The 14,202-nt window shown below is 44.2% G+C and overlaps 1 protein-coding gene across 1 annotated transcript in view; it reads right to left on the bottom strand.

Moving 5' to 3' along the window:
- Positions 1–4,096: 4,096 nt before the first annotated feature.
- The window catches only part of NTSR1 (neurotensin receptor 1), a 64,555-nt gene continuing 54,449 nt past the window's right edge, over positions 4,097–14,202 (bottom strand). The window contains exons 3-4 of the mRNA XM_075108720.1: positions 11,213–11,303; positions 4,097–8,855 (exon numbers count right to left, since the gene is read on the bottom strand). Coding sequence (XP_074964821.1) covers positions 8,606–8,855; positions 11,213–11,303 — 341 coding nt within the window. The 3' untranslated portion in view covers positions 4,097–8,605. The remainder of the gene's footprint in view (positions 8,856–11,212; positions 11,304–14,202) is intronic.

The raw sequence follows: 14,202 nt of genomic DNA on the forward strand, positions 1-14,202 counted from the left end.
GTTGCTTTTCAAGTGGACAGAAGAACTAGAATATTGAAAATGTCAGGTGTCACAGATTTCATTGTAATTCTCCATGGCACTGCTAAGGTCATTCCCATTTAATGGACTTTGTTCCTCTTTGAGTTTTTTTTTAAATTCAGAACACAATGCCTCACCTCCTGCAGTCTGTGTGTTTTCTATACGGAAGCAGACCCCAAGGATAACAGCACCATCAAGAACACTTTGAAAGCTGCCAAGTGCTATGCCAAGGTTGTTGCTGTTGTTGACAATCGGCGAGAAGTTATTTTAAATGGTTGAACGCTGGCATGCTTTGCTAATATATGTCTTGGAATGGAGGCTTAAAATAGCTCATGGACTACCTGCTTAAGCTGAATGAAGGGAAAGATGAATCAGAGTTGACTGTGCCGGAAACACTGGGGTTTGAATCTCTGGTCTACAAGAAGATTTCATTAGAGATCTTGAGTGAATCCCTTACATTCTCTGTGCCTGAAAACCATATCATAAAACAAGAGCTCCCTTGCAGCGACAAAGGTATGGGGTGTGCTGGGTTGTTAGCAGTGCACTAACAGTATTAAATCTCTGTAATGATGGCTATTACATCTCAGTTATGTTCATGAAATGTTGGGGTGCTGGTGAGTCCACAAGTGACTGTGCACAGCATGTAGGTACAGGCTGGCAGAAGTGGCCAAGTGTTTGTTCTCCAGCTGAGCTCAGGGCGGCGATGCCACAACAACTGTGATTTCAGAGGAGCGAGCCTCACGTTGTGCAAGCCACACTCCAGTTATTCAGAGTACCTACTACATTAATGCCAGTTTGGCCATGCAGCAGCTTTCTCTTCATGCGTTTCTGGAAAAATGGGCGTTTTACAAACCTCCCTTGTAGCTCTGGCCCTTGGACTCTTTCCTTGCATGTCTGTCTTCAGCAGTGGATGAACCACAGACCTATGTGACCTGTTCAGCCCTGAGACATTTATAAAGAAAAACCGGTATGTGAATATTTTCATTGGAGATTACATAGTTAAGGAGTAGTGATGAGATACAGAGCAATCAGACATCCTGATTAATTATGATGAGTTTTAGTGGTGCGTGAGGCTGAAAGCTCCATTGCAGAAGTGTTGGACATACCCTTTCTACTTATCAGCTTCCAAAGACATGAGAAAGAAGCAGCAGAAGGAAGGAACAAAGAAATCCCAGGCTAACTGGTTTAGCCTTTAATGCAACTGAAGCTAATACAATGGCAAAATGTAATGTGTCTGTCCTTTCATCTTCATGCTGCATTTCATCAAGATGAGGGAGGATGGAATGGTCCATCCAAGATACTGATGTTACTCACAAGAGAGGAGTTCTTTATTCTTTCTGTACTTTTGCAGATCTCGAAGCAGATCTTCCAGGCTATGTGTTCTTAATCATTCGTAATGTAATTTCAGTTTACAACAAAGCTGAGACATCTCAGCAGTGCACAGCGGAGCAGCAGCAGTGTGAAAGCAGAGTGGACTGTTGCTGCTTTACAAGATGGTTTTACATTTTTGCATTAGAAGAATATTGCTTCCTATTTCTTCAGGATTTCATAGAGCAAGAGCCGAGTGTAATTAAATGTCACATCACTGGTGATAAAAACCAGCCGAGCCTGCCAGTACTTTCAAGCAAGAGGAAGAGATCCTCTCTGGAGAGACCAAAAATTTATAGCGAGTGCATGCACTGGTAAGCGTGTGGCTGTTGTATTCTCACCTATGATGATATTCTGGCCATCTCTGAGAGGTTGAAGTTTCATATAAGTTTTTTTGACTCCTCCCATTTATTTTGCTTTTAGTAAGACTGTCTTCAAGGACGAAACAATTGTTTTTTCTCTCTCTTCAGTAGCTGCAGTCGCTGGTGAGCTCAGCTGACCTACCCTAAACGTTCCATCACCGTCCTTTCCCCCGGCATTTGGCTGAGTGAGCCCAGGGCTGGGCTGGCAGCTGGCGGAGGCTGGGCTGGCTGCCGTGTGCTCACCCAGCATGGTTTTTCCCCTCGGAAACAATCCCAGCACTTTGGTTCGGCCACCCCGCAGCACTCGGGGCCGTGTCTGTGCTCGAGTACTTCTGGAGGGGTTTTGCACATGAGTGCCCAAAACCACTTCATGCTCTGCTTCATACTTCATGGCCTACAAGGGACCTGTAATAATAACCAGGATGCGCTGCCTTATTGCTTAAATACCCTCATGAATATACTCCAACCCAATCTACAGTTCAAACAAATTCAATAAGGCAGAAGAGGATTTAAAGACATTTTAAATACATTAACTTCTGGATGGATGTTTATTAAGTTTTAGAGGCCATTTACTAAATGTAACATTTGTTTCAAAAGGCACCTGAAATTTTCCTCTTGTGAACTATGGAAATTACTTTTATAATTGAAATAAGAAATATGGGTCAAGTTGAAAGCATTCCTCATTGCTTGAGGTACAGTGCTTTTATAAAGGAAAAAAGAAATTCATTGACTCTCCACAACTTCGCGTTGGTGGGGCATGATGTGATGCCCAGTTGCGTGGCATTGGGTAGGAGGTTTGCATGGGTGGAGCGAGGAGCTCTGGTTCCCAAAGGACTTTTGCTTTTTTGAGGAGTCAACCCTGAGCTAGAGGCGTCACGAGCAGAGGGCAACATTTTTCACTCCAGCTTGAACATGGTCTGGATTTCTGCCTAAGCAATGGAGGCTCCACTGGGAGCGAAGTGCCCTGCACAAATATCTCCTGCAGCCAGAAAACAAAGATATTGCTACGTGTTCTGGATTTTCACTGCTGAAGATGCTAACTGAAACTCCTTAGGCAGCAGAATGAGAATATAACTTTGAACAGAGCAAGGCTGAATGCAAAATAAAAGGATCCATAAAATAAATTATTTGGTTCTTTAATAATTGATGGTCTAGGGACAATAGAGGGTCCTGCTCTTCTCATCTGGAAGCAGCACCAAAATGCTGGAGAGGTGGTGCATTTCAGCTCAGTTTTGGAAGATGAATTTTCCAGGCATGAATGATTCAAAATATTTAAATTTTATTTTGTTGCTGCTTTCCAGGCAACCTTTCCCTCTACCAGAAATCAAAACAATAGGGGTGAATGGCTAAAAACTATGAAGATTTTGTGGATTTTCCTGGTGCTCAATTGAGCTATTTTACAACAGAATGTTAACCAGGAGCTGCAGGGAGAATGGAGGTGACTGATTTTTGCTCATTAAGTGTAAGGACACTTTAATATAGTGGGTGATACCCAAGAATTCTGTTCCTACAAAATTGCATCTGTGTTAGAAAAACGGCTGCCAGGGAGAAACTGGGTCATGCAAAAGAGGGGAAGGAGGAAGGGAAATCTCACTGTTAGGGCATGGTGAACTTGCTTTGTTTTTCAGCAGCAAATTCTCTGGGAAGGAGGCTGCCTCCTTCGCTGTGTACCTGCAGCTCCTGGTGCAATAATGCCCTGATCTGCTCTGTTTTCTGGGCAGAGCTGCTGCAGAAATAATGGCCAAGATACTGTGTCTTTAACATTTGCCCTACAACAGGGGAAAGCAAGCAGGCAAGACAGGAGTTCAGAAAACAGCCAGACTCCTGTAGTGCCACCTGGATCTCAACACAGCAGCTGCCCTCTGTGCAGCACGCGTCTTTCCTGAAGCCCAGATCTCCACTCCCATACTTCAGGCGTGTGCGTGCCACATACTCAAAGCCCACGGGTACAACCAGAGGGAGATGGATGCTCTCCATTGCTGCTCCTAACGGCACAGCGGGACTGTAAAGCAGCACAGACCCTCCTTGGTTTTGCCAGGTCTCAGGAGGAATTTCTCAGGGCAAACTTCACTGATGGGAGTCCCCCTCAGACCTAACCAAACTGTCCCCCCATTCGTTTGCCAGCTTGCAGACGCAAGCAGCAGCTGGCGTTTGGATGCCACGTTGTGCCGAATAGCCAGTGCTTGCAGGCTGTGGGAGAGGAGCACTCGGGGGCCCTTCTGCAGAGGAGGTGCAAAGGTCCGTTCAAGGTCGATGGGATTTCACTGGTTCCGACCACAGCCCGATAGCCTGTGCTGGTAAGCAGGCTGTATGATAAAGGCATAGCTACCATTTCAAGCATAACTAGCCCGAGCCTTAAATTTGGATATTTATTTCTTAGAATCAACAAATGACAAAATAAAATAGAATAAAATACCATACAGTACAAAGGCTCTATCAGGAAGTAACCATTTCATTACAGTCTGATCAGTAAATACAGTATCAATAATAGCATGTTACATTGAAAGAGTGTTTCCCATTGCTACACAAAAGGATTTCACACCCTCTTCCTTCCCTTTGTCACAGAAAATATTACAAAGGAGACGCTGACACACTTTTAACACTCATTTTTTCCCCATTGCGCAACAGGCCACAGAAAATAAAGCACATCAACATCTTGTATTTCAGAAAAAAAACCAAAACCAAAGGTGCACTTTAAAAAATATTTGCGATAAATACAATATGTGCAGGACTACCGGGTGGCACGGCTGGGGAAGGACTCTCGATCACAAAGCCAGGACACAGCATCATGAAATTTTGGATCAGCAATTTCTGGTTTCACACTAAATGAATCCAGACTGAGAACAGAAGAACTTGTTGAGCTGTAATGTTAAGAACCAGACAGAGCTCTAGCAGATACAGCTTTGTTTAAACAGCTACCAAACAGCACAACCAGGCGGATACCAGACTAACACCCAAGGCGTTGCGCAGGAAAGCCCCGGCGCTCTCGTGCCGCGTGGACGTGTGTCCCTCCCCGAGGGCAGGTAGCGATGGTGGACGCACAGATGACGGGTTCAAACCTGCAACACGAGCTGTCTGCGGCGACAGCACACCTTGGTTTTTATTTCACTGAACATTTGATGCTATAAACGCAAAGGTCCTGCTACCATCATGTTTACAGCACGTGTCCTGCTAACCCTCCTCACCAACTTTTCCATTTAGTTTTCTCCTTTACGGGCACGGTCGCTGAAGCAAGGTCTCATGCACTTTACAAAAACGACAGGCTCAGCAGAGCGTTCACACACTGATGTGTACTGGGCCTTTGGTGAGAAAGTCCTGTCTGGGGGAAATTTCCGAATAGCGTAATGACTTTGGAAATCTGATTTCGTACGCTGCCAAATGGATGGCCCCGACCAGAACACTATGAAGAGAAACAAAACCTCAAAATAATATTTGAAGAAGTAACTTGATAGACTCTCTTCAGATGGGAATTTCTCAGAATCATCTGGCAGCACTTCACATCTGTGGGCTCAACAGATTTTTGTTTTTTTTTTTTAGTCGAAACAAACAGTTCAAAACACTTACAGGAAATTTGCATAGATTAACAGCATGCTGCACCAACGCTCACCTCACTGCCCCAGTGGCGAGTTCAGAAAAGACAGGAATACAAAGGATGGGAGTATGCTTTTTGTCTAATGGCAAAAGCTGCTTATACTCAATTAGATTTAAAGCTAAACCTTGTTGGTTTAGTAGTTCAGCTGCTGTTAAAAGGCATGGAAAGAACCATTTTCCTGGTATACACTGGGCAGTTTGTACCTTTTTCTTCTCTACAATAGCATGCTTTCCTTTACAAAACCGTGGGGTCTTGCAGAGTTATCCTCGCTTTGAGCTCAAGAGCGCTAAATCTCTAGGTCAAATACAGCAAAAATAGGTGAGGAGGGGAGAGAGGATGAAATCAGCTGTAACTTACACTTCTCAGCTCAAGGTAGTCAGATTTGGTGAGTGGAAGAGGTAGCTTTGAGCTGCAATCTCAGGTTAAGGCCGTAGACTCAAGTCTGCTCCTGCAGGAACAGAGCTGTAGAAGCCAGCAAACCCCTTGGCTAACTCTCCCCAAAGAGTCAGCTCTTGAGGACTTTAGTGGCCCAACAAACATTGTGGGAAGAGTTTATGATAAGTTCATTTTTACTGCAGCTTGTTCTGATTTTCATGTCAAACCAAAAATAAACCTACTGGTTTCTCTGAACTGTGATCAAATATTCTGTAAGCTGCTGGTGTATCTCAGTAATGAAAATTTAAGACAAATATCTTATGTGAAACAAAAATTTTTGTACAGTGTTTTCAGGGATAATCAAGCACATTTCAGCAGGTTGGCGTTGAACATGTATATTAATAATATTTAACATTTCAAAAGCAACTGAGACACACAGGACATTAAATCCTAATGAAATTCAAAGCAACACACAGCTACGGCTTCCATGGGAGGTTTCAGAAACCACCTCCCAGCTGTTGACTCTATTTAGAAGTGAAGTTAAAAAATTTGGGTCCTCTCTGGAAACATTTAAAGTATCTTGCCTGGAAGGCCAATGTTAAATGTGAGATAATAATATTCTTCTCCTGTACCTGGACTTTCCCACAAGGCGGTATATACAGGTCTTCGAGTTTTGTCTTCTAACCTGCCCAAGCCATTTCTACACACACACACACAGAGATGATATTTGCATGTTCCTCACAGATTTCTTCCCAGAGAGACCAGTCTCCTTTTTGCCTTTTGGGGTTCTTTGTGTGCGTGTGTGCCATTACCTGTTTTTCTTGCCAAAGAGGAGTCAACTGTGCATGAGCAACAGAAGTGCTTTGTGGTATATAATCTCTGCCCTCTGTTTGGTACAACCAGGGCAAGAAATTAAAAGAAAGCATGACAGGACAGCGCTTGCAGTTTGGCTGAATCAGAAGAAACTAAAGCCCCGCTGATTTCTAGTTTGAGCCCTTTCTTTTGGAGTGGTTCTGTACTAGGCATTAAAAGCATCTCCCATCCCTGGTAGGTGTGGTTGGAGGTCATGGCTGATGGTACCTAGCTCTACCATGATAGCTAGCTCTGTCCAACTGCCAGGCTATAAATGCCTTGGAAGTAGATGGCCACCACTCACAACTCACAGCAAATGCCCCACAGGTGTTTTCTCTATGCCCTGAGCCCAATAGGGCCTAACCCATGAGATACCACACCTGCAGCAGGAGAAGTCACCAGTACGCAGTGGATCAGTAACTGGTCTCCATCATTGTGTGACAGTTCACTGGGTCAGATCCACATCTCCAGCACTGAGACTTCTGGTACGTACCACAGGTGCTCGTTAGTTGACGAGTGACAGGGTATGGGCAGTGCCCAGAAAGCTGAATTGAGGCAAGCCCCCTGCTCTCCTAATGAAGCGTGGTGTGAAAGGGGACGCAAGGTCACCACCAGCAAATTCACAGCAGAGGTTGCACATGATGATTGATTGGCTCCAAGTTCATGCAGGTCACCATCTGGTGATGTGACAGTGGGGAAAGCCCTTTAGCTTGTCCCAGAGGCCGGCGATTTCTGGTGCTAAAGGCTCTGGAGCAATTTGCTCATCATATAATGGGCTGTTAGAGGTGGAACCATATGGGAGAAAAGCTCATGCTACCTATCCTGGCCAGCTGAGAAATTTAAAAGAGAATTTTCTGGTCTTGTTTCTGTTCCTCTGGCTTGTTAAAAGAAAGTTGGTTTAGAGCTAAGACTCCCCAGTTTAGACCTTCTTGTGTTCTTCATTTGCACTATCTGAAGATTTGTGTGTGCAGATCAGTGTGCCAACAGGTCCAGCAGCAAAAAGAAATAAAACAAAAGGTAGAATAAGAGGCCCTGCTGCCTACCACTGATATAACCTATGAGATGCCAGGTTTGTGAAAATGGTGAGGAAACAAGTAAAACTGGAATAAGAATGGGAAAAATCTGAAGGTGCCGCAGAATTGGGGCAGGTTGCTCCTACCTCAGCAGCTTGGAGCCCTCGTAAGCCTGGAGTTTTCTTACCTCTTAATGCAGGCCAGCTAACTGTTCTCCCTGGTAAAAAGTAGGATTTGGCTGTATGGCCATTTCTGTTCATTTTCAGCGCTCCAGCTGGGCACAGTTTCTGCATTCTTGACCTTGCCAAAGACTTTGTTATTTATTGGTGTTGCAGTACCGATACCAGCGAGAGAGGGGGTTTTGCTGTGGCAGGCACTATATGTGCCCTAAAGTAAAAGACGACCCCCATTTCCCCAGGCCACACCCACCCCAATCTAGGTAAGGCATCATCTGTTGCTATTTAATTTCAAGGAGCCAGAGCAGCTCTCTTGAGCACCTAGGTCATATTAATAATAATTTAGATATATTTCTAAAATAACCACCTGGCTCCCTGAGTTTTCACTCCTTGTTCATTGAACATCCCATAGATGACCACATCCATTCTCCAAAAACATCCCTTTCTGTTCAGAACTGCTTTCTCCTCATCAGACTCTCTGCTCGGTGCCACCAAGAGATGTGATCTCAAACCCTTGGATGTGAGCGTGGCATCTGTGCACTGAGAAAAGTATGAAATGCAGTATGGTTTTGCCTAAGTTTAATGTATTTTGGCTTCCCAGTTAACACCGCACCTGGATTTATGCCAGACTGAAGTTACAAAACGTGTAGACATTACTCACAAGAGGCAAGGCCAATGCTTTAAAATAACCTCAAAGTTACTGGCAGCACAAAGGCTATTTTTCCAACAAAAATGACTTTGCTAAACACACGTGTGTTACGTGAATTTGGAGACCATGCATGAAAGTCACAGAGGCCTCTCTCAAGTTTTGACTCCATGATGAAATGTATTTCCCTTCCTCCTTTGGCTTCAGTATGTAGTTTCCCTTGTGACCTGGCTGGAAAATGTGTGGTTGCTGGAGATGCTGTTGGATTTCCTGGTGAAGGCCAGTCGTTTCTTCTTCTTCCTCCATGGCAGGCACAAGAGTGTGAGCGTAGAGAGGAAGATCTGTCGGAAGTTTGCAGACACCAGGTTGTAGAGGATGGGGTTGATCGCTGAACTGACGTAGAAGAGGACATTTGTCAGCATGTAGAAGTAGTGGTAGAAGTTAAAAAGGAAACTGCAAGGACAGATGAAAGATAAAAATCTAAATAGAATGTGGAGAATTGAAATAATTCAAAGTCACAAGGGCAAGAAAAACATGAGCTAACCTTTCTCAGTTGGGTACATAAGCTTACCAATGGTGCATGAAACATCAGGAAAACATCTGTGTTTTCAACTGGGACTGGCCAAATATAGGTCAAATACCTCTACAAAAGCCTTACCCCGATCACTAGCAGCTAGAAACTTATTTATGCCCTGGGTATAAATACCCGGACATGATATTTACCTCATGCATTCATTTTGTCATTGAAAACAGCATTCTGGAAACTGGGAAGCCAGGTGGAAATCTGTTTCTGTGTCATGCATATACATTAGCTTGACTTTTCTGGCTGCACTTCTGGTCTACAGAGCCCACAGAAGAGCCAAGATCCAGCAACACATGCACCTCTGTCCTCCCCCAGCAGTGAGAGCTGTATCAGCTCAATGAATGTGTCCCTGGGTTGAGATTTGTCCGTGATCTGGGATAGCATTCTCTGTTCTGGGGGCAAGCTGATGATAGCATACATTTGAAACACATCCTGACCACTACGATATAATTTTTTCAACTAGAATTAATTGAAAATGCTTAGTTTGGTTTTTTTTTTTTCTTTTGGAAGTATATTTCCTTGGGACAACTGAGATCAACAGCTCTGAGCTGGTGAAGCTTTTATAAACAACATAGGTCTCATTTTCAGGAGGATGTTCCCCAGGATCATTTATCTCAGTGGAAACTGCAGACCTTTTTGTTAGTCTGAGCACTGCCTAACAAAAGATAAACAGACGTGTGCTGGAGTACATCACCAGTCCCCCCACACCCCATCAGCGCTGCCAAGTACTGCATGGCCCATCCAGCTCTTACAAGCAGAGTTTCTCTATGTAGTTGTGAAGAATTGATATAGCAAAAAATTCACTTCTTCAGAGGCAGGCACATGCATTTATAAATGAACACCTCAAGCTGCTGCAAGCTCTTGATTAGCTACCATACTGGTAGTTCGCTGTTCATAATATGCCCGTAAATTCAATGTTTTCCTAAAATCGCTCATGGCTTTTAAAAGAAGAAAAAAAAAAAGTGAATGCAACCACAATGCATAAATTCACACTAACTGCAGACAGACTTCTCTACCCCTCTTGTTGAAAGCAAATGCAGTCATTACATAATTGATTGCTGCTTTAAGTGCTTTTCCTATAGGAAAGCAAACAAGAAACAACAGTTTGTCCCAGCGTGTGCCTAGAGCCCTGTTTTCATGACTGAAGATAGGTTTTGGTTTTTACTACGGATGGATGTACAATTCCATTCAGTAGACTGCTATATTGTAAATTACTATTTTTGTGCTTGGAGTTTATGAAATTTTGATGTCTCATAGTTGCTCTGCTTTTTGCTATTGCAGATTATTTTGTTCTTTTCCTGTTCGTTGCAGGAAACAGACATAACACCATGGAGAAAAGACATATTTTTCACTGAGTGCATCTCATGGCATCTCAGCCTACCTGGGCATATAACCCCAGACAGCATTAATGCTTAATTGCGTATTTAAAATGAATAATCAGTTCCATGGCTGCTTTGCTGAGGAGCCTGGCCTGGCGCAGCAGGAAGGCTGCACGGAGCCGCTTGTGTGCCCTTGTGCATCTGTGAACAGCGCACGTGCATTCGGTGTAGATGTGCAATTATCCCTAAATTCTCTGAGAATTTGGACATTTTCTAATTAGTGGCAACTACTAGTATTTAATTTTGATCCGCTCCCTGCAAAAACCAGTAAATAACCTGCCCCAGACTCAGTAAGCAGTGCAGTTATTTCCCCACCTGTGTTGTAATCTCTCCTACCACTAAGGAAATGTGGTGTTGTAGAGCTAAATTGTGTGTTGACAGGAGCTGCTCCATCTTAGGGCCAGTGATCGATATCTCTGCCAAGGAGACACCAATCCACTTCGGATGTATAAACCCCCCTCTCCAAATGTCATTGCATTAAGGGCTGTCAGAGGTGAATATCCATTGCTGTTGTTAACAGGGGCAAGTCTGTGGTCGCAGCCACAGAAGAAGGAGGGGCTGATGATGCATTTCTGTTCAAGCTAATACTTCCTTCACCCACACCCGGGGGATGCTGATGATAAAACTGGTTTTAATTTGGCTGGCAATCATGGTAAGAAATACAAAAGAAAAAACCAAAACAACAATTTAGGAGGTTGAGGCTTTAACCCCTCGCATGGAGAGTGCCTTTGCTCCCAGATCCCCACCTCCATCCCCAAGTCTGCTGGTGCCGCGGCAGCCCCAGCTCCAGCCTGACCCCACACCCCGTCCTGGCATGGGGGTAGCTCATCCCCCGAGTTGTGACTCACTCTGTCCAGTGACTGGAGGGGACATAGCAAAACATGAGACGCCGTATGTGATAAGGGAGCCAACAGACCACGAAGGCAATCACCACAGCACCTGCAAGGTATGAAAAAAGCTCATTACTTTTTGTGAGCAATTCTTCATCAGGGCTGAAAAAGGGACCTGTCTGTGTGGCGTTTATTGCTGTAAACTGTTCTCCTAAAGCCCTACTTTGTTTTTCTAGTGCTGTTGTGCAAAGAATTAATAACCCTAAGGGACAACCAGCCTGCAAATGTCTGTAAAAACAAGCATAACAAGTAATAGAAAATAGGAATAAGCATGGGGGCAGCGACATGAACCAAAGAAGGTACGATACGGATAAGGGACTGCTGATGCCTAATTCAGACACTGGCTTAAACAAAACCGTATTTGCATCTGTTCTTGTGTTTCCTGCCCTTGTGGCACTGGGTATTTTGTCCAAAGTACTCACAGAGACAGTTACTGTATGTTTTTCATCCAGGTAGGCAGGGATCCAGGGACACTATAATCCCATTAGTTTGTTACACGGAGCCACTGGCCGCAGTCCCCACGGTGCTGGGGAGCATTAAACAGCCTCAGGAGCTGCTTTCTGGTGGTAGGGCTTGTCCTTTTGTTCTACACTTGTGCAATACCTGAGGCAGTTATTACAAGACATTTGGGTGTGGACATTGCCATAATAAAAATGATTAGTTAAAGGGGAATCAGGGAAACATGGTTTGGTTTTTTCCTTTCCAGATTCCTGCTGGGAGACATCATACAATGGAAAACAAAATGCAACAACTCTGAAGGTTAAAAGTGCTGTTGGTAGAGTGTGTTTGTCAATCTAGATTAAAAGGTAGATATATCAGGCAATCAAGGGAACAATTTGTTTCCTTTCATAATATGCATTTCAACCTCTGTATGAAATGACAGGATTCTGGCAGAATCCTAGCAGGAAATAAAGAAATCTCAGTTAAAACATAACACAATAAAAGACAAGAAGAAAATCAAGGCTAAATAAAATAATTATGTTAATTTTTTATCCCAAATTTGCTCTACAGAGAATAAGGGCCACATTACTCTTGTCCTTTATGTGACCTGTAAAGGGCTAGGAAGCAGCAAAGCTCTTGCAGAGCTACGCACCACCGGTGCAACGTGCATGTGGCACGTGAAGGCAAAGGCTGCTTTTCCTTCTGCCTCAGGATTGAAAATATTTATGTGAGTATGTCCCAAACCCAGACGCTGTCATCCCACAGGGACTATGCCATCGCTCATAGAGGAGATATGCAGAAGATGTGTTTCCCTTGAAAATCGTGGAGCAAGTCTGGCTGTAGTTGCATCTCCCCATCACCGTTACTCAGCCAAGAGGCACAGGGGAAGCTTCAGTAATGCAGTGGGGAGGGAAGTGTCTGCCCTGTTTTTGTGGGTGTCATCACTGGCAGAGCCACTGCCTAATTTGTACAGAAATTAAATAATTCCTGGTGTCCAGCTCTGTACTCACCGCTTTATTTCAACTCCATGTGCTATCTCTTTTATTAAACACATAACTAACAATGGAGACGGTTATATTCTTTCAGCATCAGCCTGCATGGTGTATGAGAGCATCTTCCAGGAATGCTGCAAAAGCCATTTAATCAATAAGGGTTTAGGCAGCTGAAGGGACATGTTTTGGAAAGAAGGCTAGAGGTCCTGTTTTTATTCTCTTGTCCAAGTGAATTCATTGTTTCAATCTGAATATTTCTGGCTGCTATATGGTCATTGTGATCGCAGAAGTAAATCATCACTAGGTGTCATGCAGCTCTTCAGACACCATCAAGTGAATGAATTTGACCTGCGTCTGATCCTGCCCTGAGGAGCTTTGCTGTGACTTTGATGGGGACAGCCCAGAAATGACATGTGGCACAGAAGAAGTGGGGAGGTCCCCCAGGAAGCTCAGAGGGAGCACTGGATGCCTTCCTTGCTCTTTCATGGTTTTGGGCACCTGCTTTTGGCCACCTCCAGAAATGAATTTCTCTCTTGGATGGATCTTTGGTTTGCCCTGCATGGAGTAGCCCACCCGTGACTCCCCAGGAGATGCCTCCCAGGGGTCACAGGTGAAGCGATACTCTCCGGCCTCTCCCCCTCCATCCATCAGCCTTGGGCCGACAGGAACGAGCCAATGTCACAGCTCCAGTCCATGTGCTTTCCCAGTGCCTGTACAGGATTAGCTGGATTTTCAGGCTGTGAAAGCAGCTTCCAAATGGCTCCCAACACATGTTCATTTTTGCACGTCATAATTTTTGCAGGAACCTCCCTGCACTGGCACTTCCCAGCTGCTTACCCCTGCATTCTGCTCTTTAAGAATGGGAGGATCTGGATTCTTTCTACAGCCGATTTTAAGTGTCTCACACATCTGCCTGTTAAGTTTACCAACACTTTAAATGAAAGTAATATTCTCCTGGTAAAGGATCTCTGTTCTGTTGTTCAGAAAATGCTGTGCCAAATAATATGGAGGCAGGGACCCATAGCAGCAAAAACACATATTGAGAGAAATATCAGCTTAACCTCAGCAAACGAATAGTCAATTCTAAGTAATCTGCAGTAATTCTGTAATATCACATGCAATCACTCTGCAATTAAAAATCTATTAAACACATAGCTAAGTGCATTGGAGACACTTATGGTCTGATTTTGAAATCCCAGCTGGGTAGCTCGCTGTGTGGTTCTGTGCTGCCAGTCTCTGCCATGCAGATTAGGAGACCCTGACCTGTATTTGTCATCCTTAATCCGTATGTTTCAATTTTATCATACAGGAGATCAAGCAGATTTAGGGTGGCAATCCTGCCCTCTTGGGTCCCCTCCCCAGGGGTGAATTTGCAATGGAGGAACATGTTAACTTTCATCTAACACAGCGTGAAAGTGCCCTTTTCTGCCTGATACCTGGTGCCTTTTGCTGCTGTCTTGTGCCTCCCCGGGCACACGCTTATCAAAACAGATGAGTTGTCAAACAAATGACGGG

The sequence above is a fragment of the Phalacrocorax aristotelis genome, chromosome 13 (assembly GCF_949628215.1).
Source record: "Phalacrocorax aristotelis chromosome 13, bGulAri2.1, whole genome shotgun sequence".
NCBI classification, from domain to species: Eukaryota; Metazoa; Chordata; class Aves; order Suliformes; family Phalacrocoracidae; genus Phalacrocorax; species Phalacrocorax aristotelis.